At 41.2% G+C, this 25,839-nt stretch overlaps 1 protein-coding gene and 1 pseudogene across 4 annotated transcripts; one reads left to right on the forward strand and one right to left on the reverse strand.

The window, feature by feature from the left end:
* On the reverse strand, nucleotides 1-24,178 carry CRLS1 (cardiolipin synthase 1). Of its 4 annotated transcripts, XM_059705587.1 has the most exons (8): nucleotides 23,676-24,175; nucleotides 19,369-19,506; nucleotides 14,989-15,118; nucleotides 6,288-6,373; nucleotides 5,345-5,413; nucleotides 3,489-3,580; nucleotides 2,237-2,400; nucleotides 1-920 (listed from the first exon to the last, which is right to left on the reverse strand). In XM_059705587.1, exons 1-8 carry the CDS (start codon nucleotides 23,979-23,981, stop codon nucleotides 847-849), a joined length of 1,059 nt encoding a protein of 352 aa, XP_059561570.1. In that variant the 5' UTR covers nucleotides 23,982-24,175; the 3' UTR covers nucleotides 1-846. The 4 variants fall into 4 exon arrangements, with proteins under 4 accessions (XP_059561570.1, XP_059561571.1, XP_059561572.1 ...); XM_059705588.1 differs by lacking the exon at nucleotides 2,237-2,400 and having other exon boundaries at nucleotides 23,676-24,173; XM_059705589.1 differs by lacking the exons at nucleotides 6,288-6,373; nucleotides 14,989-15,118 and having other exon boundaries at nucleotides 23,676-24,178.
* LOC132239370 (large ribosomal subunit protein eL43-like) lies at nucleotides 13,229-13,508 on the forward strand (annotated as a pseudogene).
* Nucleotides 24,179-25,839: the final 1,661 nt, after the last annotated feature.

Raw genomic sequence — 25,839 nt, forward strand, 5'->3', positions numbered from 1 at the left:
TACTGTTTTCCAGCTTTTTTATTCTTTTAACATCTTAACAAAAGAATATTTCCCAAACTTTAAAAAATACAGTTTTATATTATATACATATGAGTACAGATTTCAATATCATACAAACACTGCCATGTTAGAAATACAGTGGGAAGGCATGCTATAATTCACTGCCTCTTGGAGGGTGTAGGCTCATGGATATGTTTTATTATTCCAACTACATCTGTTACTTGTTATCCTGATAAACTATTAGGCACCTGAGAGGTTGGAAGACTACTGAACATGAACTTCAATACCTTCTATTTTGATCTTTATAATCTCTTTACAAGTTTACTTCATCTACAACTAAGGTACCTTTATTGTCATTAGCCTAAATGATCAACTATTAACCACATTAACTGTTAATATACTGATCAAATTAAACTTAAAGTTGTATAGCCTTGTGTAGGCTACATATATTTAAACCTAGGAAATTCCCCAATGCATTGTGAGCAATCTAAGTTCTATTAAAGAGAAGTGGCAATTCTCCAGTTTCCATGCTCTGGACACTACTTTTTTAAAAAAAATATTAAAAAATGACAATAATTGGAATTGACTCCTTATAAGTTAATCAAGAAACCTAAGGTAAAAAATTCTAAATGATAGTTTTATTTGTATTTAAAAATACATTGGAAATTCTGCATATGCCCATGATCAAGCTTATTTTCAATGCAAATTCAATACTGATGACGTGGTTTGATCTGACAAGTCCTTTTTCAGAGCAGGGAGACTCCTGTACGTTCCCACTGGCCCTGCTGCCAGTGATGTGTATTGCTTCCTTGCTAATGATGGCGGATGACCTTCATCTGCCATTGATCACCTGGACAGTCTTCCGACCGTAACGATAATAACTGTACGCTGATGCAACTGTGGTGAAAGCTGTAAAACACCTTTAATGGAAAAAAAGAAAATTTAGTTGTCAAGTAAAGATCAGTAACTATGAGAGTGATAAAAAAAAAATACCTTAAAATTATTTAAAAAGTAAAAAAGGCTGTGTGGTATAAAATTATTTTTAACTACAAAAATTTAAATACACTGCTTTTCTTTAAGACCTCATTCGAATTAGTAACGTCAAACAAATCTAGTTCCTGAGCCCAAGAACATAATGATAATCCCAGCAATTGTCATTTTTACCCAGACATCACTCTAGGTGTCTTATATTCTCACTACAGGACCAGTGCTCAAAATCGTGCATGGGGAGGGTCCCTAGCAGCTGCTGGCTGCCAGCCGGGGCCTCCCTTCCCCAGCTGCCGGCCAAGGTCTCCCTTCGTTCCGCCCCTGGTGGTCAGCACACGTCATAGCAAGTGATCAAAGTACTGGTCGGTCGAACTCCTGAGGGGACACTTTGCATATTGGGCTTTTTATATATATAGATATTATTTTTGCAACAGAGAAGTTGGTCAGGGCCACAAAACCACACCATAGCCGGGCCTGGCTTCAACTCTGGAGCCATGTGCCCTTTCTACTACTCCATGCTGCTGAGAGTCTTCGACTCTATTTCTTGAAATCTGAGTCATTTAAAATAAATTTCAGTTTTCTTTTCTGATTCTTCCTTAAGCGAACTGCCAGACTGACCCAACTTTCTCCTGGAAGTTAGATCAGTGGTGCTCATGGCTTGCCGAATGCTCACAGCCAACAGGGTACTTCTTAGTGCGTCGTGCACTTCTGCTCCACCAGGTGAGGTGTAGGACCATCCAGACTATTTTTATTTGATCCCAAAGCTGTTCATGCCAGTTAAATATTCTAAATTCACACATACCAATGAAAAATACATGTAGGAAAAGCTGCTGTTTCTGAGAACTAAGTGGATGCTTTGGAAAGACTTGATAACCAGCCAAGTTGCTAAAAAATACTATAAAGTAAACAGGTAATGTGGCTATTAAAATACTAGAGAAAATATGCCCTGGCCGGCTGGGCTCAGTGGATAGAGCGTCAGCCTGCGGACTGAAGGGTCCCGGGTTCGATTCCGGCCAAGGGCACATGTCTGGGTTGCGGGCTCGGTCCCCAGTGGGGGGCGTGCAGGAGGCAGCCGATTGGTGATTCTCTCTCACCATTGATGTTTCTATCTCTCTCTCCTCCCTTCCTCTCTGAAATCAATAAAGAAATATATTTTTTTAAAAAAATACTAGAGAAAATGTTACAAAATCTAGAAAGTTTATATTCAGATTTGAAGATGTAGAATGAATAAGAATCATTGTACACTTACATATCCTATATAATAAAAGCCTAGGTGGCGTCACGCCCTTGCGTGACATCATCACAAGATGGCTGCCACAAGATCGCCACCCTCCCATTGTCACAAGATGGCCGGCAGGGGAGGGCAGTTGTGAGCGATCAGGGTGGCAGGGAGGGCAGTTTGGGGCCAATAGGCTAACAGGGGAGGTCAGTTGGGGAAGATTGGGCTGGCAGGGAGGGCAGTTTGGGGCCAATAGGCTAGCAGGGGAGGTCAGTTGGGGGTGATCAGGCTGGGGGGAGCAGTTAGGTGTCAATCAGGCCAGCAGAGAAGCGGTTAGGGGGCAATCAGGCTGGCAGACAAAAGTGGTTAGGGGCAATCAGGCAGGCAGGTAGGCGAGCAGTTAGGATCCAGCAGTCCCAGATTGTGAGAGGGATGTCCGATCCCCACAGGGGTCGGGCCTAAACCAGCCGTCGGACATCCCCCAAGGGGTCCCAGATTGGAGAGGGTGTAGGCTGGGCTGAGGGACACTCCCCTCCACCCACCCCTCCCACCCCATGCATCAATTTTGTGCATCAGGCCTCTAGTATTTTAGAAAAGGTTTAGTGTGTGCATAATTTCTAAAGCTTCTTTAGCTTAACTGACTGATTAACCAACCATTTTCTGACTCAGACTGCATCAAGCAAGAAGGTTTTAATTATAGAGTTAAAAGTATACTAAGATGCAGTGCTTCAGTATCAGTGGGACACATCCAAACTCTCAGAGTTTGAATTTGACATATTTAAAGGCTATAATAAGCACAATAAAATAAAATTCAAAACCCTTTCTCCAAGTTTCCCTCCACAACAGCCCTTTCACTAGGCTGGACACACTTCCCTGCCCACTCTCCTACACGCGACTTTGCACAGGGTCTGCCCTTCACCAAAATGGCCTCCCCTCAGTCTGTCCCTATATGAAATCCACCCAGACCTCATGGTTCGAATGCCACTTCATCCCTGAAACTGTCCCTCTTCTTCCCACCTGGAAATGGCTTCCTTCCTCTGAAATCCCAGCATATCATCTGTACCTCTCATCCCCTTTAACTTGCATGAAAACTCCTCAAATATAACTTCTACACCCCGTATTTGATAGTAAGCTTCTTAAGAATAATATCAACCATAAAATACAACCCATAGCTTTACCTGGTTGGTGCTCAATCAACACTATAAGAACAAAGTAATTCCAGGACTACCACAATAAGCCATTTTGTTGACATTCTCACAGGGTAATACTAAATTTAGCTTACCAGAGTATCGGAAGATAAAAGCCGTGAGCATAATTGAAAACCGGAGCTCCCAAAGAAGCTGCTACCAAGATTAACTGGACTGCTGTGTTTACCTAAAAAAAAAAAGTCATCCATGAACAGTGCCAACCAGATCCTGTTTCAAGCTTACAAGACAGAGAAACACAACATACCCTCAACATGTTTAATGTTCTAATATTCCTGCCAAAGAAGCTGGCATTCACACAAAGGGGTGAATTTCACCAACTGGCCCCTTTGTCTGCACAGCTGCTCTTCACAGCAAAGAGAAGGGCAGCTGTCAGAAAATACCACTATCTTGCATTTCCATAGCAATTCAAAATATTGCAAAGTTCTTTGCCTTTTATTTCAGCCATTAAAACAGCCCTGTGACTACGGAAATAATTTTACAGATGAAAAGGTAATGCAATTAGTAAAGTGACTTGCCATTAATCACAGCAGGTTACATATCTTAACCTAGAACCCAGATTTCCCAGCACTTCATTCAGTGCTATCGCTTGTCTGCCTGTCAAACTCATGAGGTTAGAACACTGAAATGCACTCATCTCCATGAGAGGCTCTCTGGAGGAAATGAGGATTCCCTACCCTAAAAGACAACATGGAGGACAAAGGAAGAAACAGAAACAGAACCAGAAAGACACTGAAGACTCCCTCTACTCATCCTGTAAAGTGCCTGGGGAAGAGTGGGTGACAGTGAATCAGCGGGTGGTGTGCCTAGAGAAGCACCTATGTTCTATCATCCATTCTGCAGCCAAATTACAAGAATTCCAATTTGTTTTAAAAATAAATAATAAAAACTGCCTGGAGAACTTCTTGCAAGACCAAGGATTTGAGGTATTTGTCCGTCCACTTCTTTAAGCCACTTCCTATCTGTATCAAATCACTGTGACACAAATATAAGTCACCTGAATTTAAAAAATAAAATAAAAACCCACATATATAGATAAAGTTCCACCCAGGGAATTTCTGGTTTGAAAGTAATCAGCCCCCAGCTGGTGTGGCTCAGTTGGTTAGGGGTCGTCTTGTGCAAGCAAAGGCTGCTGGTTTGATTCTCAGTCAGGGCACATGCCCTGGTTTCAGGATTGATCCCCAGTAGGGGGCATGTGGGAGGCAGCCAATAGATGTTTTACTCTAACATCAATGTTTCTCTCTCTCTCCCTCCCTCTCCCGTCCTCTCACTCTAAAATTCAATAAAAATATTTATTAAATAAATTTAAAAATAATAAATAAGTAAAAGTCATCACCCCTCTGTTCCAAAGATGACAGGCATCGCCAGTCTAATAAACTGCCACTACAAAGGATGGGACACAAGAATGAGTAGAGGGAACTTATCAAGGCCAATAGAAAAATACGTGTGCCTTGGGAGCCATTAACAGTGTCCTCTCTGTGTGCAAAGATCGGCACACAGCTATAACCCTGAAGTGGCTCAGGAAAATGGGATGGAGACTTAGAAAAGCAGTTGTTTATTAAATTGTGAATAAACTTTCTCCTATCCCTTTGCATGTAACAATCGAACTTGAAAAGGAAACAAACTTATTATAAGTTGTTTTCACCAAAGGGAGGTGGGTGGTGAAACCAGAAAGGAACCTTCATAACCTCTTTGTGTCTACTTTCCCTAAATGGTGGCCCTATTACCTCATCTTACATTCTCAGACCACCACCACAAAACAAAACACATATACTAAAAATTACAAAAGCTTTGAGAACAAAAATATTGGGTTAGTGAACCCACTCTCTATCCACTACAGCCAATGCATTTAAGTTAGTCTCATTTTTAGCTGCTCCAGACTGAGGTTTATATTCAGTTTAATAAGCTTAAAAGGACGCTGTGTGTCTCTTACCTTGCTGATGAAGGTTGGTTTTAACCTAGCAGTAGCATAGCAAGGATTGAAATACTTAGAAAGTGTTCGCTGGCAGGGGACAAAAAAGAAAAAAATTTACTCAATTTAGCATTCAATTTCAAATAAACATTTTGTTATTATATGTAGGTAACAGTTACTCAATGCTTACCACAGGCCTGGCTCTATGCTACAATAAGCCCTTTATCTGCACTTTCTATTTTCCTAAATAAGCATTATCTCCGTTCTTTATAAATTATACATGGGTTACTGAAAATAGGTTTTAAAAACCCATAGATTCATTTGTCAATTCCTAAAAAACTAACAAGATAACTATCATAAAATCGGTCTATCTCTTTCTACTAAAAAATTCAATAAACTCCCCTATTACTATTCTCTTTTATAGATTAAAAACACAAAATAAATAGAATACTGCTATGTTCACTGAGTTGGGAGCCAAAAGATGAGGTCATTATGCTATGCTTATGTGCTCAAATATTTGTAAAACCAATAAACAAATATAAAAATTAACCATCCCATGTCCATACAGCTGTGATTTCAAAAATCAGTTCTAGACAAGCCATAGTAGGGGCTCAATTAGATAACGAAAAGGGCTTCGTTATGCAAACACTCCTAATAGAGCTTGGGTGGGGGTAGCTGGTCTGGGTTTTAAGCTGCAGTTAGTTATGTGCTATCAACTGAAAGGATTTGGACTTAAAACAAAAGCATGTCTGTTTTAAATTGACTATTGTGTTCACTGAAAACTACCAAAGCAAGATGACAGTTAATGTGTGTTTTTTGAAAAATTCTTAGCAAATAGATTTCTAAAAAATAACTGCCATAAATTATCCCCATAAAGTGAAACTCGGTATACAACAGAGTGATTATTTTTCCCCCTTAAGTGCTAAGTAATAATAAAAGAACATTTTCTTTGAAATAAACTCACCGGTTCTGGAAGAGTTCGATATCTGACATAAAAAACAGCAACAATCAACATTATATCTCTTGAAATTATCATATAAGTAAGTGGAACTGAAAATCAAAAATAAAATAATTTTGGTTGGGATTTTTAAAATTACTAAGATATTACACATACAGTGAAGCCTTACCATAAACTGGTGTTTCTGATAAGCCTTACCATAAATGGGTGTTTTTCATAAGTAAAAATTTTCATTTTTTTTATAAACATCTATTGAAAGTTTAGGATCCTTAAAGTGAACCACTTATTTTTATCTTCTTTTACACGCACTCAAAACAAAGTGAAAAGAAACTACGGCTTTCAAAGTCTAAGTTTGCCTTTCAGAATGTTGACCTTCTAGGCCACCTTCTGTTTTGTTTTTCTTGCACGTTTTAAGCTGCAGTTAGTTATCAGTGTCAGCTTTACTCAACTCTAACCACTTCTGTTATTTCTCAGCTTCGTAAGTTTGGGGGGAAAGATCACCACGCTCACTATAAGTACATGGGATAAAATAGTAAAGAGGTTGGAAAGGATGTCAGGGTTCGAATCATGTTGGCGTCTCAGGTCCTTTGACTGCTTGCTTCTGCATTCTAGGCAACTTTATAAACAATAAAATTTGCTATATGTACCACTTGTGAAGAAACAAAATGTTCTCATTCTTGTCTGGGCCGGTTCCTACCCCAACAATTGCTATTTTTTCTCCTGCCCCATTCATTCAGTGAATTCTAACTAAACATGAATTCAACTTGTCAATTCTTTCTCATTATTCCTTAGATTCTACAGCATGACCCCAGAGGCAGAGCCTGCAGATGGATATTTTAGATGGATGCCAAGAAGCCCCTATTACTCCCTTGTGGAATGAGAATGGGAGGGCAGAGGACTTGTTTCACTTTATATCCTTCAGTGCTGCAAGAAGTCTTAACCATCAACATGTATCAATTTCATAAGGGGAAAATTATTTTTTTTTAAGGAGAAAAAATCCTGAGGCTAAAGCACAGTTCAAAATGTTTCAATTACTAAAATAAAGAATCACTGTATATCCCCCTTTCCATAATACTTTCAAACAGCTCTTTTGTGAATCACTTTTGAGGCTATACTTATGGTCCTTTCTAGCTTTGACATTCTGTTGATTTTGCAACTTGAGAAAAATCTGACTAAAGAATTACAGATTTAAATTTTAAATCTCTGCTGGTCACAGTTATGATGTAAGTGTTGATCCTTGGCCTAGTCCTGGATGACTAGATTTCTCCAAAGAGAAAGTGGTTCTCCATGGAACTCGTGGCATTTGAAATACACAGATGATACAGTTATATGAACCAAGTAACAAAAGCCAACTGCCATGATTTTTAGGTACATTTTTGTGACTGTACAACAACTTTTTCATAGCAATAATTAGCTAGCACCACCTAACAGCAACCAGATTTTAAAATGCAGCAAACTCAGGCAAATTACATATAATAAATCTCCTAAACATAACATCAAACAAGAATAAGTACCTGGTAATGTATTTCATCACCATGGGGGAAAAAGGAGTATGCCTTAATCCTAAATAAGAGATTTCAGCAGGAGAGGAGATACACTACAAAGACTCAGGTCCAAGCAGGGGAGGGTGGGGGAGAGGGGGAAAGATCAACCAAAGGACTTGTATGCATGCATATAAGCATAAGTGATGGGTGTGGACAACAGGGGGTGAGGGTGAGGGCAGGATTGGGGGGATGAGGGGACATTGGGGGGATAAGGACACATTTATAATATCTTACTCAATAAAGAAAAATTTTATATATATATATATAGACTCAGGTCCCAGTTCTATTAACCACCAAAATTGTAATTTATTAAGCATTGTTTTTAATATTTCTTACATATTATTAAGAATATCAAAAAGAAGAGAACCAAGAAAACATAGGATAGAAAATTATCAAAGACATAAACAATTTTCAGAATTGGAGTTTTCAGACTGAAGGGGACTCCTTAAAACCCAGCACAATGCAAGACTCACACCAAATTTGAATAGGATCTAGAGCAGTGGTTCTCAACCTTCCTAATGCCAAGACCTTTTAATACAGTTCCTCATGTTGTGGTGACCCCCAACCATAAAATTATTTTCGTTGCTACTTCATAACTGTAATTTTGCTACTGTTATGAATCGTAATGTAGATATCTGATATGCAGGATGTATTTTTCATTGTTACAAATTGAACATAATTAAAGCATAGTGATTAATCACAAAAACAATATGTAATTATATATGTGTTTTCCAATGGTCTTAGGTGACCCCTGTGAAAGGGTCGTTTGACCCCCAAAGGGGTCGCTATCCAAAGGTTGAGAACCGCTGATCTAGAGCATATACCACTGTAAAATTTCAGAACTACAAGGACAATGAAAAGATCCTGGGACTCAGCTTCCATTAATATCTGACTAATATCCTCCTACTAATACAACTAAAGAACAACAACAAAAAAATCCTGAAAGCTGCTTACAAAATGCTAAGAAAGTGTCAGCCTAATGCCTGTTAGAGTGAGAACTCAAAAAAATAAAATAAAATAAAACAAACAGACAGACAGATAGATGGGCCTAGATCAGCCGTGGGCAAACTACGGCCTGCCGGATCCGGCCCGTTTGAAATGAATAAAACTATTGAAAAAAAAGATCTTACCCTTTTATGTAATGATGTTTACTTTGAATTTATATTAGTTCACACAAACACTCCATCCATGCTTTTGTTCTGGCCCTCCGGTCCAGTTTAAGAACCCATTGTGGCCCTCGAGTCAAAAAGTTTGCCCACCCCTGGGCTAGATACTCAAAGCCACTGTCCCTACTCCTAGGACACAAGACACAAAGTTGAACAGAATTGTTGGTAGTCTCAGATGGTCTGGGGGGCCAGCAGTCAAACCCTCGAGGCTGGGGTTTGATAAACCACCTCAGAGCTCTGAGCTGGGGGCTGAAGGACTCTCCCTCAATACTGGGAGAGGAGACGGTACTAAATGTCTCACCATTGGACAATATAGGACAGGGGTGGGAACCTTTTTCTTGCCAAGGGCCATTTGGATATTTATAACATTCTTGGGCCATACAAAATCATCAACTTAAAAATTAGCCTGCTGCCCTAACCGGTTTGGCTCAGTGGATAGAGCGTTGGCCTGCGGACTGAGGGGCCCCAGGTTAGAGTCCGGTCAAGGGCATGTACCTTGATTGTGGGCACATCCCCAGTAGGGAGTGTGCAGGAGGCAGCTGGTCGATGTTTCTCTCTCATCTATGTTTCTAACTCTCTATCCCTCTCCCTTCCTCTCTGTAAAAAAAATCAATATATTTTTTAAAAATTAGCCTGCTATACTTACTTGCTCAAACATTTAATTAACTCACCCCTAATGCCTTGGCAGGGCCAGAACAAACGATTTCACGGGCCTTATACAGCTTGTGGACTGGATGTTCCTCACCCCTGGTCTAGGGGGGGTCTTAGCCTCTTAGCATGCCTAAGCACCTTGCAGGACTAAACAAAAAAATCTTCCTTAGAGAATAATGCCATCATCCTAAACATAAAAATATTCCTCCGAATTATTTTTCAAACATTAATATAATGACTAAACAGTCAAAAGAACCAAACTCACAAGATACCATGAGTAAGAATCAACAGAAACAACAAATGAAAGAAACCCGCCCTCAAAAGATAGGAATTTTATTTAAATATGTTTTTATTGATTTTAGAGAGAAAGGATGGGAGAGGGGGAGAGAGAGAAAAATATTGATGAGAGAGATACATCAACATTGATTGGTTGCCTCCTGCAGGCCCCCTACTGGGGATCGAAACCACAACTCCGGCATGTGCCCTGACCAGCAATCAAACTGGCAACCTCTTGGTGCATTGGTCGACAATCAATCCTTGAGCCACATCAGCTGGGCAAAATTTTAGAATTATAAGAGTCTATTAGATAACTGAATTTATTGTTTTCAAAGGGATATAAAAACAAAGATTTCAGCTGAGAACTGAAAACTATGAAAGACAATTTAGTAAGTTTGAAGAATAAAATAGAAATTCTATAACTGGAAAACACAATAAAATAATTAAATCAACTTGGCACAGCTGAAGAGAGAACTGGGGAACTGAATGAGCAAGTACATTAATAAGCACCCAAGATGGAGCCCAGAAAAATAAAATAAGGTAACATACAAGAAAGAGGCTAAGACAACTAGAATATCCTTCAAGAAAAAAGTTAATCAGACAGAAAAAGACAAATACTACATGGCACCACTTATATGTGGAATCTTAAAAAATACTGAATTCAGGGAGAACCAAGATGGCGGCATAGGTTAACGCCGGAGTTTGCTGCTTTGAACAACTACTTCAAAAGTAAAACTAAAAGACGGAAGGGACATCACCGAGAACCACAGGAACGCTGGCTGAGTGGAAGTCCTACAACTAGGAGGAAAGAGAAATGCATACGGACACTCAGAGGAGGCGCAGTGCTGAAGTCAAATTCTGAGGTGCGGAGTGCGCGGAGCGGGCTGGCGGCGGAGGGCCCAGATACAGGCAAGTCTTTAAGGACCCAGACTCAAACGGGAGAAGCCGGACTGTCTGGCTTCAGTCAGAGCAGTGCAGCTTTCTCTCCGAGCTTTGCAGCGGGTGCTGGGACTCAGAGAGGCAGAGCCCCTGGGGACAGGACTGAGAGCCACCATAACTGCTCTCTCCGGCCCACCCTGTTGATCCTGTGCGACCCGCCCCACCCAAGCCCTGCACAGAGGCATTTGCCGGATAGCCGCAGGCAAAGGCTAGATTAGCACCTCCCTAGAGGACAGAAGTTCTCTCACTGCTGACACAGCTGATTCTCATAGCCACTTGGCCTGGAGGTCAAACCCTCCCTGGGATTAGCTACAACAATCAAGGTTTAACTATAAGACTGCAAACAAAGACCACTAGGGGGTGCACCAAGGAAGCATAACAAAATGCGGAGACAAAGAAACAGGACAAAATTGTCAATGGAAGATATAGAGTTCAGAACCACACTTTTAAGGTCTCTCAAGAACTGTTTAGAAGCCGCCGAAAAAATACTGAATTCAGACACAGTAATAAAGTAGTTTCCAGAGACTGCAGGATGGGAGAAATAGGAAGAGGGTGGCAATGGGACAAACTTTCAGTTTTAAGATGAGTAAGACATAATGATATACAACATGGTGATTATAATGAAGAATAGTAAAACAGAAAAAACACTGCTAAGAGATTCACTTAAAACAGAGTTAGGAGGCGAGTAAGGAAGTGAGGACTAAACATATCTTTCAGTTCTCAGAGCTGCTAGTAAATTGCTAAACCTGTTGCTAAACTTCAGCTCAAGGCCAAGCAATAAACATCCGGAATAACAACTGCCAAATGGACGCATTCGGCGTTTACCTCCTTCCTTATAATTTTTGCCTCCCTCATTTGCATACTGGGACTGAACCAGTCTAAATAATTTAGAAAAAGAAAAGCAATGAAAACTCAAGGAAAGAATAATTGTGATCTTACACAAACATCTCCCAAGAATGGGGAGAAAAAAAAACCAGACTCCCCAACTCGTTTTATGAGATTGGTATAACTTGATGCTAATACCTAACAAGGCTATCTGGAGAAAAGAATTCTAAGCCAATCTCATGGATCTATATGAAATCATCAACACAATACCAGCAAACCAAATGCAGCAATATCTTCATATTATATAACAACAAAGTTAGAAATTTCAGAATGGTGTAACATCAGAAAATCAAGAATGCAATTCCACCACACATAAACAGCTTAAAGGGAAAAAATATGACTGCTATAATACATGAGAAAAACATGATAAAATTTAATATTCGATTGCAATAGAAACTCTGAGCAAACCCCTTAACCTGAAAAAGGGTATCTACAAAACCCTACAGGAAATGTCATGTTTAATAGTCAAGTGCTGAAAGCTTTCCTTTGAGATTGGGACTAAGACACAGATACCACTCCTATTCAATCAACACTGTACTGAGCAGTGGAGTAAGGCAAGTAAAAGAAAAGGCAAAAGAACTGGAAAAGAAAACATATACTGTCATTAATTATAGACAATACATAATTGAGGATACAGAAAACCCAAGACTTCATTTACATTTTTATCATTAGAATAAGAGTTTAACAAGTGTTACCAGACACAAAAATCAACATTAGAAATAGAACTAACTTTCATCTATTAACAAAGTTATTACAAAATGAAATATAAAAAAGCTACCAATTATAAAAGCATCAAGAACTATCAGGTACCTAGAAATAAATCTAATAAAAAATTATGACTGCTCTAGAGAAAACTAACATTTTGACATTTTCAAAAGCCCCAAATAGAGCAGATATATCATATATGTGGACTGGAAGACTCAAGTTGTAAAGGTGCCAATTCTTCCAAATCTATAAATTCAATGCAATTCCAAATAAAATCCCATCAGGATTTTCTGGGAGGAACTTGAAAAACTGATTCTAAAATTCACAAACGGGAAGGGGTAAGAATACCAAAAGTAGAAGGACTTGCTCTACCAGATATCAAGACATTTAGCAAAGTAATAATAATTACGAATGGTACTGGTACAAAGACAGACAAATCAATGGGGAAAAATCTAAGCAACCCAGAAATGAACCCATGTACATATGGTCATTGAAGTGAACCTGGAGAAAGTACAGACTTTTCAACAAAACGTCCTGGGATAATTCGGTATCCATAGAAATAAAATTAATTTTTAAGAACGGTATCTTTTTTTAAAACATCAACTGGGAAAATGTAAAAAGGACACTTAAAAGCTTTTCAATATAAAACATAAACACATGTAAAGGAAAAGTATCAGAATGCCATGAGACTGTCAACAGCAAGATGGAATCTGGAAGTCTATAGAACAGTGTCTTCAAAACTGAGCCAGCTCTCTGGGTTTTGACTTTGGTTTGCAACAACATGGCTAAATGCACCAAGAAGGTAGGAATCGCTGGTCAGTATGGAACCCGTTATGACGCCTCCCTCAGGAAAGTGGTGAAGAAAACTGAGATCAGCCAGCATGCCAAATAGACTTGCTCCTCCTGTGGCAAAACCCAGATGAAGGGAGACAAGCTTGGGGATCTGGCACTGCAGTTTCTGCATGCAAACAGTAGCTGATGGTGCCTGGACCTCTAACACCACTCCTGCCATCATAGTCAAGTCTGCCATCAGAAGACTTTGAGAACTGAAAGACCAGTAGGAGCTCCACAATTTGAAATCTTGCTAGCCTATAATAAATGATTTAATTTACCCTCCATCAATAGAAGGACCTTTTCAAGGAAGCCACAGGAGCCTGGAAAAACCGACTCAATACACAAGGGAGATCATGGAAATTTCCAGAACGATAGTGAAGCAAAATCTCAGTTTGGAAAACCACCTACACCAGTGGTCGGCAAACTGCGGCTGGCGAGCCACATGCGGCTCTTTGGCCCCTTGAGTTTAGCTCTTCCACAAAATACCACTTGCGGGCGCGCATGTACAGTGAGATTGAAACTTCGTGGCCCATGCGCAGAAGTCGGTATTTTGTGGAAGAGCCACAATCAAGGGGCCAAAGAGCTGCATGTGGCTCACGAGCCGCAGTTTGCCGACCACCGACCTACACCAATTATTTAGGTAAAGCTCAGAGCAACAAAACCTGGAAACAATGCTAAGTTTAATAGGGAAATACCTGACTAACTTTTGTAAATAAAACAAAATATTAAAAAATAACTTTGAAAAATGGGAAGCACAAAAGTACACAAGATGATTTTAATTTTTAATGTCAACAGAATGCGCCTTAGCTCTTTTTCCCTACAAAGTATTTGTATTTATTTGAGACTACTCCTGCCCCTTCAACACCACCAATCATATACTAACTCAATTCTGACTTTCAAAGAAGCACATAAGTATAACCACCAGTCCAATTCATTTTTTAATTTGGTATGGGAATTTAAAAGCCTTAACGCAGAGGAGAAAAACAATGTCTAGAAGATAGAGGATTCTATACCAGTCTGAAACTTCTTCCTCTCAATGTTAACAATACATGCTATTTATTGAAGGACCATGTGGCAGCTTCTTTATTCTCAGATTCTATTCCGAAATCTTGGAAATAGTTTAAACTGAACCAAGGGAGAGAAACTAAGAAAAGCAGGTAAAGTGAAAATGAACAACCAGAAACGCACATGCAAAACACAAGGCAAAAGATCATAACGTTTTGTTAGAAAGAGCATTCAGATAATGTATTGTACAAACATGCATGATTTGAAATTGCACAATAGTATCTAAGTAAAAATAATGTGACATTTTAGACATCTTCAGGGTTTCAGACCTCTCATTTATTATGATTAAATTGTACTAAGGAAAACTTTAAATTGTTTTCAAAAAGCTAGGCGCTAAGAATATATCACATGGTTTCAAAACATTCTAGAGTAATGGGAATTGGCACTATGAAATATTTGCTCAATTTTAACTTTAAGCAATCTTACTAAATGAATTGTACTACTATAATAATAAGGACATAAATTCTAAAGTAAAACAAATAATTTGACAAACCAAACAGTTCAATAGTTTAGAATTAAGGAAACAGTTTAAAATTTTAAAAAGATACTTTGGGGACAAAAATTGTCTATCAAGAGAAATCCTAAGCTGATGAATGTCCTTCTTCCCTATGCTATAAAAAGTGCGCATGACGGTGTTCTTACCTGGAATAAGATCTGCATAGGTCAAGCTAACATATAAGATACTGATAAGTATTTTATCAGCAAGTGGATCAAGAGCACTTCCCAAAGCTGATTTTTGACTGGCCCAGTTTCGAGCAATAAATCCATCCAACTGAAAATAGAAGTTGTTGTTTTTAAATAAATGTCATAATAGGCACAGAGTAGTTATCTTGAAGAGATACCGGGATAACAACTATACTTTCATAAAATGTTAAGTAAAATTTCTTCTGTTTCTTATCCCCAAACCTTCTCATTCTTTCACTGGTATATGTTTAGCTTTTAAATTACAAACTGGTCTGAAAATAATTTCACTTGCTTACAGTACTTTTCTTTCTCAAGGCCTTCTGGTATTTCTCAATGTTTCCATAGTGCCCCTCTGTGGGATGAACTCAGACATAAATTTAGAGATGTAGAAATCTCCCCAAAACTCACAGAAAGCATGCGTGACAGGGCATGGACTAGGAGGCCCTTCTCTTGAGCATCGGGCTGAAGCTGCTTTTACTTGCAAGGACTTCCCTTAAACTGTGAGACTCATTCCTACCTACTCTTCTACCATCCAACTCCCTCAGTTTTAAGTTATTATTTTCAATTTTTTAAAAATTTAGTGCCACTGTTAATTCCACATCAGGCTGCATTTGCATGACCTATAGTTGAATAAAAAACTCAATCCTCTATGCCTGGCCTACTTAAAATTTTTGATACAAAAATTACTTATTTAATATTCTTGCAAATAAGTTACATTTTAAAGCAGAGGTCATACCTGCTTGCCAGTGGGCCAAATGGGGCCTACAGGCTGGCTTTGTATGACCTGCCAGAGCTTTCAAAAATATAAATTAGTTGCCAATATTTAAATATTCAGTCTTACCACAAAAATCCACATCTCCAGGCCCACTCTGGGGTCACAAAATAGATTGAACCAAGTATTGCCTATCCTCATTAAGCAAGGCAGATATTTTCTGGTTTTCCAAATCCCTACCTGGCTTTTACTCACTTTATTTAACTTTAAGCTTCAAAAATATTTGAATTTTCTAGTTCTATTTCCAAGGGGAAAAAATCAAATTAATTTAGATGTAATTTAACATGGTACATCTTTATAGGATAAATAAGCCCTCCATATCTCAAATATTCCAATGAGTTAGAGGAGACAGCAGTAGCACAGGACAATGGTTAATAACTTGCTGTTTGGCAGCTAGCATGGCTGAGCGTCGACCTATGAACTAGAAGGTCACGGTTCAATATTTGGCCAGAGCACATGCCTGGGTTACAGGCTTGATCCCCAGTGTAGGGTGTGCAGGAGGCAGCCGATCAATGATTCTCTCTCATCATTGATGTTTCTAACTCTCTCTCCCTCTCCCTTCCTCTCTAAAATCAATAGAAATATATTTAAAAATATTAAAAGAAAAAAAAAGAAAAGAACTTGCTGTTTGCAACAGAACATAAATGATTCAAGTTCTGGCTCTCCCACTTACTGTGTGGCCTCGGGCAAATTATTTGGCCCCTCTAAGCCTCAGTTTCCTCATCTGGAAAACAGAGACAGTATTACCTACCTCAAAGGCTTGGTTGTCTTCAGTAATCAACATTTAGTAAATCCCGCCAAAAAGTAGTTATTAGATATTACTACCACAACTGAAAGAATCTATTTTCTTCTGAGGTAGAGTAGGTGTAAAACTGGCTATCAGGAAGTGCCTAGAACTGGGAGTAGGAGCCTTGGAAGATTCAGCTTTTAGTTTAGTTTCTGATCTCAGGGACATTAACCTCCCAGTTTTTCACCATCATCACCTCTTATCCTCACTGTTACTCTACCCACATTAGGTTCCAAGGTCACCAACATCACTGCTCTGCAAACACCTGTAACTCGTTCTCCACTTTCCCTCAATCCTGCTTCAACACAACTATCCATGTCCTCCAGCCAGGCCTGCACCCAGATCAAGAAAAACACATAGCCCTGGCCGGTTTGGCTCAGTGGATAGGGCGTCGGCCTGACTGATCTCTCTTCAAATTTATGACCACAAATCTCCCGTGGGCACTCAATACTGCCTGGCAACCCTATATCTGCTTACCTTCTCTTTTCACACTGTCTGCTCTCACCTCAAACTAACTCCATACTTCCTGAAGCCTCTCACTCTAGCTCATTACCATATCTACATTTTCCATGAAAAATAGAAACAGACTCTCAGCACTCCTTCATATTCCCACCTCCAAATCCACCACTTACCGGCATCCATTCATTCTCTTTACCTTCCCTGAGACCTGATCCCAGGCCGTCTCACCTTCTGTGAGTTGCCACTCTCCTTCCTTGCATCCTCAATCTCTCCCTTCCTACCTAATTAGTTTAAGAAGAAAAATTTCTCCAGGATATATGTGTGTGTGTGTGTATGTGTGTGTGTATATATATATTTATATATATTTATATATATATATTTATATATAAAATCTTTAAAACTGCCCTTCCTTGACCCTATTTCTTTATTTCCCTATAAAGCAAAACTTCCTCAAAGTGATGTCTATTGTCATTATCACCCTACATTTGACCACCAGCCCACTCTGATTGTCCCCTCTCTACAGAGGGTACTCAAAGGTCACCAATAAAGTCTATATTTTTAGCTTCCTTGACCGTAACACAAATTGAAGCACTTTCCTCATCTAACTTGTGACACGCCCTATTGCCTAATGTTTTCCTTCTCGCCAGCTATTCCTTTCTGGTGTCATTTACTCATTCCCTTTCCATTGCTGTACTTAATTGCTCATTTCTCTGATCCCATCACAGCTTAGATGACTTTCCCAGACCATCTATATGCAGATAACTCCCAAATCTATCTCTAATCACTGACTTCCTCCCTCTCCACACTAACTACATTCAACTACCCAAATGATAACTCTATTTGAAAAGGCATAATAGTTCTTGGTATTTTTCCACAAACCCTACCCTACTCTAAGTGTTGTTAATCACAGAAAATGTTAACCTCAATATACCTGCTTGTTAAAAAGCCATATTTAACTCCTTTTTCTCACCTCACACATTCAATCCAATGTGTCAACTCTATCTTCAAAACATATCTCAAACCCATTCATTTCTCCCCCATTCCAAACTCCCACCCTAGTCCAAACTACCAACCCCCCTAGATTACTATAAGCCTCCTAACCAGCCTCTCTGCTTCCACCTTCTTATAATCCATTTCCCATACACAACATAAATCAGGCCTTGTCATTCCCCTGCTTAAACCCCCCAGGAGTCCAGCCATCTGCCCAGCAGCCATTCTAGAGGCATCAAAACCTCCATGGAATAAATGTGAAATATGGTGCCAGTTAACTCAGGTTTCCACACGCAATGTCTTTTATATTTAGAAAAATGTAAATGAGGCCCCTCCTATTCAGTGAATATTACAACCCCAAACAACCTACCATCAAAAAAAGATCAACTCAAGTAGCTGAAAAAGATCTTGTCTGTTATGAAAAAACAAAATTCCATTATCAGTATAAATAACCTTGGACAGACTTGGAGACCATATTAATAATGAGTGGATGCCTTCACAGACTTCAGAGATAAAAGCAGGAATAAAAGACAGATTGTGCCGAAACGGGTTTGGCTCAGTGGATAGAGCGTCGACCTGCGGACTGAAAGGTCCCAGGTTCGATTCCGGTCAAGGGCATGTACCTTGGTTGCGGGCACATCCCCAGCAGGAGATGTGCAGGAGGCAGCTGATCGATGTTTCTCTCTCATCGATGTTTCTAACTCTCTATCTCTCTCCCTTCCTCTCTGTAAAATATCAATAAAATATATTTTAAAAAAAAAGAGAGAGATTGTGAGAATGGGGAGAAGTTATGACAAACAGGACCTAAACTTTGAAAAACAGAAGTGGCAGCCATTTTGCAACTATATTTGATGCATATTTGGAAATGCCATGTAACAACGCAAATGCCCTCCTTTGTTTATTCTGAAAAATCTTCAGCCAATACCATATTGCTCACCAGAGCTACTGGGCAGGTGAAAATTTGTTTCTACGAACCTCAAAGATGGGCATGCAGGAGGCAGCCAATCATGGATGTTTCTACCTTTCTATCCCTCTCCCTCCCTCTCTCTCTAAAAATCAATAAAAACATATTTTTAAAAAAATAAAAAGCAGGAGTAAAAAAGTCCCTCTCCTATGCCTTCATACAACCTCCACTACCTTCCTTAGACATATGGAATAATGGCGTTCCACACAGATGCTAAAGACAAGGCCTTAAATAAAGTGCCAGGTGAAATTCATCTTGAGGATTTCCTTCCAAGAAAAAGCAGACTAAGGCTGTGCTGTTTCCATGCCGTGGAGACCCTGGGATGCAGAAGGGGGGCAAAACAGAGGAAATGACTGTATAACTTACCAAATCAGTTAGCCCAGCTAAAGCAAAAACTCCTAGTGCCACATTAAAATCTTCTTCAATGATCAAATAGCCCAAAACTGGAGCCAAGCCAATTCTCGTCATTGACAACATATTTGGTATTGTCCATGGGTTTTCATACTGAAACAAAAAGACAATGAAATTTAAATTTATACTTTAAATAAATATATACATGAGAAAAATACACTTGACAAGCTTAAGGGTGAGAGCTACATACACTTTAAATTTAGTATTTTAAATTGAGTTTTTAAATCCTTTCTGTTTCTACAGACATCATTCTAAAACTGTCAAGAATACAGAAGATGAAGATGTGCCATGTACCCAAAGGTAGACTAAAGTGTCTACTACACATAGGTTTCTTCCTAAAGAGAGAAGGAACAATCATGTATTATCTACCATATGTCAAGCCTTTAATATATGACCTCACCACTGCTTTTAAAAGTCAAACTTCAAGAAGCTCTTATAGTTCAAGTAGACAGTCTAGGAAAAAAGAACAAATTATCAACTCCAGACATTCTGGCTTAAAAATATTTATTGCAAATAATCTCCCTCGCTCCTCTACACATACCCATCAAAAGAATACTAAATGATACACAGTGTCGGTTAATCGGAATGAAGAGGGGGGAAAACATTGAATTACAGAACTTCACTACTAAGTTGGAGAACTGCCAAAAGAAAATGGAACTAGGAATAGGAATTGAAATTCTTAGGAAATAAAGAGAAATTTGAAAAACTGTTCAAAATAGCCACGGAAATGTTAAGATCCCCAACTAGAAACTAAGAGCTTTCACAGCTACCCTGTGGGAGCCTTATGATTCCTTGAAAATTCATTTCAAGCCAAGCTGTTTGAAGTTGGCACTAACAAAAGGGCTTCTTGGCAGCTGCTCTGAAGAACATTCCTTCCTTGCCAAACAATATTCGAATTTTAAAAGCCTCAGCCCAGTGGTGCTAAGACACCCTGTACAATGGGGTACAGAAATAATACCAAGAAAATGTCTCTCCCTAAAGCCTGGATTTTTACCCCAGTGAGTCAAGGCTGCCAATTCTAGCCCCTGTGACTATCTCACAAGATTAACCCTAGTTGGGAAGTCCTTCGGGACTTGCCCGCCTGGTCCCCCAATATTGCAAAATTATCTCGTGTCTTTTTCTCTCATTTGTTGTGCGGCTCCTCTTTCAGATACCGAACCCTACTCCACGCAGAACGTGGAGGGAGTCTTACTCGACATCTGGCGGCCGACAGGTAATCTGGAAGTGCAGGCCTCGCTGGAGCGAGAAAAGGAAGTTTTCACCGAAAAGGTGTGGAAAACTCACCGAAAAAAGGTGAGGGGAATTCTACCGCACACAATGCCCAGGATCAACTACAGAAGCCCGGGTCTAGAATTTTTCCAAACCCGTATGGATTCCTGCTAGAAATATTAAACTACATCAGGAATCTAGCCAGACTGAAGATCTTGCGCCTGGAGCCATAACATGTAGCTGTAAACAATCAACTACCTCAGCCACAGAGAGCAGCGACTCCAAGCAGTCCACTGAAGATGAGGAACAGGAGGGAGACAACCCAGACAACAAACAGCCCAGAGACCACCTGGGGCACGGTCGAGAATATGTTTGTATACTTTCAGAGAACAGCTACAAGACCATGTGGATTCCTGCGACAACGAATCCCAGAGGGAATTGCTCCAGCCACAAAGACAGGAGAGACAGTTCAAAGATGGAGATGGTGAAGACGCCCTTGCCATGCTAGCAGTCAGCAGCTGTGCGTCGCTGCAGGGTGCCCAGGACCAGACAAGAAAGGACCGGACCTGCATTACCACCGTTTGTCCACCATCCAGAACCAGCATCTCATTGCTGGCATGTACACATGAACTGTCGGACATTGAAACTTGGACTCAGAACTGTTGGACATTGAAAATGGGACTTGTTCTCATATTTCTAGCCTACAGATACTTGATTTTTTAAAGAAAAAATAAGGGGGAGATGCCGGAAACCATTTCCTGTCTTCACTAGCTGAGTATAGACAGAGACCCCCAAAAGCTAGTAACATTTGAAAGCCCTAGCAAAGGTCAGGGCTATGTATGACCCAGTTAATCTAGGAACCACCCAGTTAATTTAGGTAATGGTAGCTGAAGCAACCTCCCTACCTTTAATCATGTAAATTGCCTAAGGGTGATGTTATGACCTAATCTGTGTGTCACTCAAACCTCCTTACCCTAGGGCTACCCCAGACCAACCTCCTTACCCTAGGGCTACTCCAGACCAAATAAAAAGTTGGAGTGGCCAGAGCTCGGTGGAAGTCCTTCAGGACTTGCCCACCTGGTCCCCCAATATTGCAAAATTTAAAAAAAAAAAAAAAAAAAAAAAAAGATTAACCCTAGTTAACCTCTCTCTTAATTAGTAATCAACTTGTGTGAACCTTAATCTTGATTTTTTTTGAAGTGATCAATTCCAGTTCTAAAGACATCTTTTAAAGATTCCATGGACCATCCAGTAAGAAAAAAGAGTTCCCTAAAGATACTAAGTTTCTGTTTTTAAACAAAACCTCAGCAAGGCAAGATAATGGGGTTATTAGTTATTAGGATCAGGTGGCGGAACACTGTCTCTGAAAGCTACAGAAAAAACTTCAGATTCTCCAGGAAACCATCGCCAAAAGAGAAACAATACAAACCTCTACCCAAGGACCTTTTCTTGAAAACAGACCACATTATATCATTAAAGGAAAACATTCTTGGGGTATATTCCAAACTCAAGTTCAATGGTCAGCGTGTTTCAGAGTCCAGAGAAAGAAAAAAGGCCCTAGCCGGTTTGGCTCAGTGGATGGAGCGTTGGCCTGAGGAATCAAGGGTCCCAGGTTCGATTCCGGTCAAGGGCATGTACCTTAGTTTCGGGCACATCCCCAGTGGGAAGTGTGCAGGAGGCAGCTGATCGATGTTTCTAGCTCTCTGTCCCTCTCCCCTCCTCTCTGTAAAAAAAGTAATAAAATATATTAAAAAAAAAAAAAAGTAAGTCTGTTGACCATACTGTGGTACAAAACAAGTCAAGTACCGATTCAATGTTACAACTCACAGAAGGTTGGGGGGGGGGGGGAGATACTTTCTGATTGAGAAAAATGAGTAGCAAAGCAAACGGTCAGAATAAAGAGGCCCAGAATTAATCTCAGATATTCGTGGGGGCAAAACTAAAGACGAAGTTGCAAAACAGCCAGATCGTTTCATTGGGTGAGTTAATAAACCAGGTTGAAGGCAGAGAAAAGGGTTTCTTTTTAACGCCACATCAACGATGTCGGTCCAAATGGCCTCGTTAATCTATCACCATGACATCTGTACATTTCTACATTAAAATCAAGAGGGGCAATCTAATCTCCCCCAAACCAAAACCCGCGGCATACTCGACCGACGACTGCCGTTCTGGGAAGGGCTGCAGCCAGCATATGGCCACCTCCGAGCATCCAGCACGCGGAGGTGAGACCCCTGCAGGATGCGGCCACCTCAACCCATGCTGCACAGCTTATGCCGGCAGCACAGGGGCCCGCTGCACACCTAACAATTGAAGATGTAATAATTGCATGAGTCTTGCTAACATGACATCAAAAGCTCTCCCCACATCCATGCTCTGGTGTCTTCTACTCGGGCAGGATTTCATTAGGTAAGTAGCCAAAACATCTCCCTCCGACACCTCGAGAGAACTTTAATCATCTTTTGTAATTGAGTCGCTTTAGAAATCTTTCAACTGCGATTTAAGTTACCTACCCTTCATCTTATACAGGGAAGACCGCCAAAGGTCAAGTCATAGTGAACCAAACCTGCACAAGCAGATGGGACGGCCTATCTTTCGGATGATTCCCGCGGACTTTCCCTAAACACTGGGGATTCCCTTCCTTCACTAAATTAAAAATAGACTTTCATTAGACCAGCGAAGGCTATTTTTACCAATGCAACACCGAGGCCGGTCCAGCAACCCGTGCGGATGGAAGGGGTGGAGGGGGGAATTCTAAATTACTAGTAACCCAGTGGTTCTCAACCTTGGCTGCGCATTAGAATCACCTGGGAATCTTTTTAAAATCCTGATCTCTGGGCCGTGACCACCAAGACGGAAGGGGGACACGGTCCGGACCTCTCACGTCCATACGACCCGGATAACCTGCCCGTCACTTCTCCCCAGGAAGCGGCTGAAAAGTTCTGAAACGGAAGCGCCCGACCCGCACAGGTCAAAGCACGTTATTCGCATCCAGGTCCGAGGCCCGCAGGGCCGGCGACCCCGACCCAGGGTGGCCCCTTCCCCTCGGTACGTACCATGCTGGTGGCATTCGCTGGGCTCCACGGGCCGCCCGGGGCCTCCGCGGCGGCGCCCTCTCCGGCTGGGGGCTCCGGGGTCGCCTTCCTCGCGCCTGAGCAGTGGCCCCGCGGGCCGGCCCCAGGCAGCCCCAGGCCGAGCGCGGCCGGGCGCAGCCAACAGCGCTCCGCCAGGCAGCCCAGGCAGATGGGTGCGGGCGGCAGCAGGGCCCCGAGGGCGCGCCCCTTGCCCGGTCGCGCCCCGCACGCCCATGTGGCCCAGCGCAGGGCACCCCACGGGCCCCGCGCCACGCGCGAAGCCAGCATGGCCCTGCGGCCGCGCTGCGGGAAGGCAGGCAGTGGGAGCTTAGCAGCCCGGGGCACCGATGAGCCGCTTCCCCACCGAGCGCCCGCAACCTCCGGAGACCTCGGACACTTCCATACTTGTTTTCAAACCCCAGCGCACTCCTCTTATACAGGTGGCCTGCAGCCGCCAAGGGCGGAAGGGCGCCTGCGCGACACTTTTGCGACACTGTCGCCGCTGAGCTCCCCTGCGCCCCCGGCGGCGGCGGCGGGAGGCGCGTGCCGCTGAGCTCGTGCGCCTTCGGGTGGCGCGCCGTGCGCCGTGCGTGTCCCTGGGCTCCGAGCGGGACCGAAGGTCGTGGGGAGGGAAGAGGGGAACACGTCGGGCGGGGTGACCGCGTGGTCCACGTGGCGGGAGAGGCCGCAGCCTGAGATTCTCCCAAACCCGTGGACTGCAGGATCCCCTGCAGGTGTGCGCGGCGTTCTCGGCTCTTTCAGGTTTAAAGATGGATAAAGTGGCCCAGAAGAAGTCATCGGTGCTAACTTACAGCTCTTCTTCCTCTTTTGAGCGTTGCATATGCCAAAAATGCAGGTTTTAGAAAATGTCAATAATAATTACTGTTTACCTGAAAAGGGTGTTCATTATAACCAAGAGGTGTGTGTATACATATGTGTGTGTGTGTAGAAAGTGCATTATCCCATTTGGTGCTCCTAAAAACTCTAAGGTAGGGTTCATTATTAACTTTACATTTATTAACGTAAGAAACATTCAAACCTGTAAAGAATTTACTCGAGCCCAAACTGCTGACAATTGCAGGGAAGCAGAATCTCAACGGATTGAGATAATGCTATGGAAAATGGCAGTTTTACACCTTGTTTTATAAACTAAAATCAAAAGAGAAGACATAAGTGGGTTACATGAAATCCATTGGTGTTAGATTAGGGAGGCAGGAGAAAGCAAAGTGTGGGAGGGGATTGGATAAAAAGTTAAATGATAGATCCATACTTCTTTTACGGGTACTGAGGTGGGTGCAGCATAGTAACTATACTATAGTTAACAGCCAACAATGAACTCCATAACACGGAGAGGATTTGTGGTCTCCGCAGAGTGGTGCCTGTGCTTTGAGGGGTCCGGAAAAAGGAAAATTACTTTGACATTCCAAAGATATGTTATAGATGCAAAAAACAATAGGCTCAGTTAAGGTAAAGATTGACCTTTGTCGGAAGATACTGGCTTAGAATATGACAACCCACCATAAACTGCTTTTTAATTTTAAGTTTTAATTTCAGCCCTCGCCAGTTTGGCTCAGTGGATAGAGGGTCGGCCTGTGGACCAAAGGGTCCCGGGTTTGATTCCCATCAAGGGCACGTACCTCAGTTGCAGGCTCCTCCCCAGCCCAGGCCCTGGTCAGGGCCTGTGCAGGAGGCAACCTATCAATGTATTTCTCTCACATTGCTATTTCTCTCTGTCTTTCCCTCTCTCTAAAAAAAATTATCAATGGAAAAATATTCTCAGGTGAGGGATTTTAAAAAAAAATGCTTTCATTTCAGACCATGCAGGCCTTCCCTGAGCTAATCAGGTTAGCATGTGGCCCCTTTTCATCCACACATTTTTACAGCTAAGGAAACCTAGACTTAGCTTGCTTAGGACACTTATTACAGAAATATCCAAATTAATAATTAGTTAATTAACTGATTCATATTATACATTAATGACTAATATAGTATTTATGTCATACATTATACTATTGATATTAATATTCAATAATATTGCAATGTTGCAGAATTGTTTTCATATTCAGTTCTGAGTGAAATGGAATGTTTTTTCGCTGCTGATGGGGAGCTGTTTGCCTCCCCCAAATATGCCTCTTTGGGGTATAAT

Source organism: Myotis daubentonii, chromosome 8, assembly GCF_963259705.1.
Source record: "Myotis daubentonii chromosome 8, mMyoDau2.1, whole genome shotgun sequence".
NCBI lineage: Eukaryota > Metazoa > Chordata > Mammalia > Chiroptera > Vespertilionidae > Myotis > Myotis daubentonii.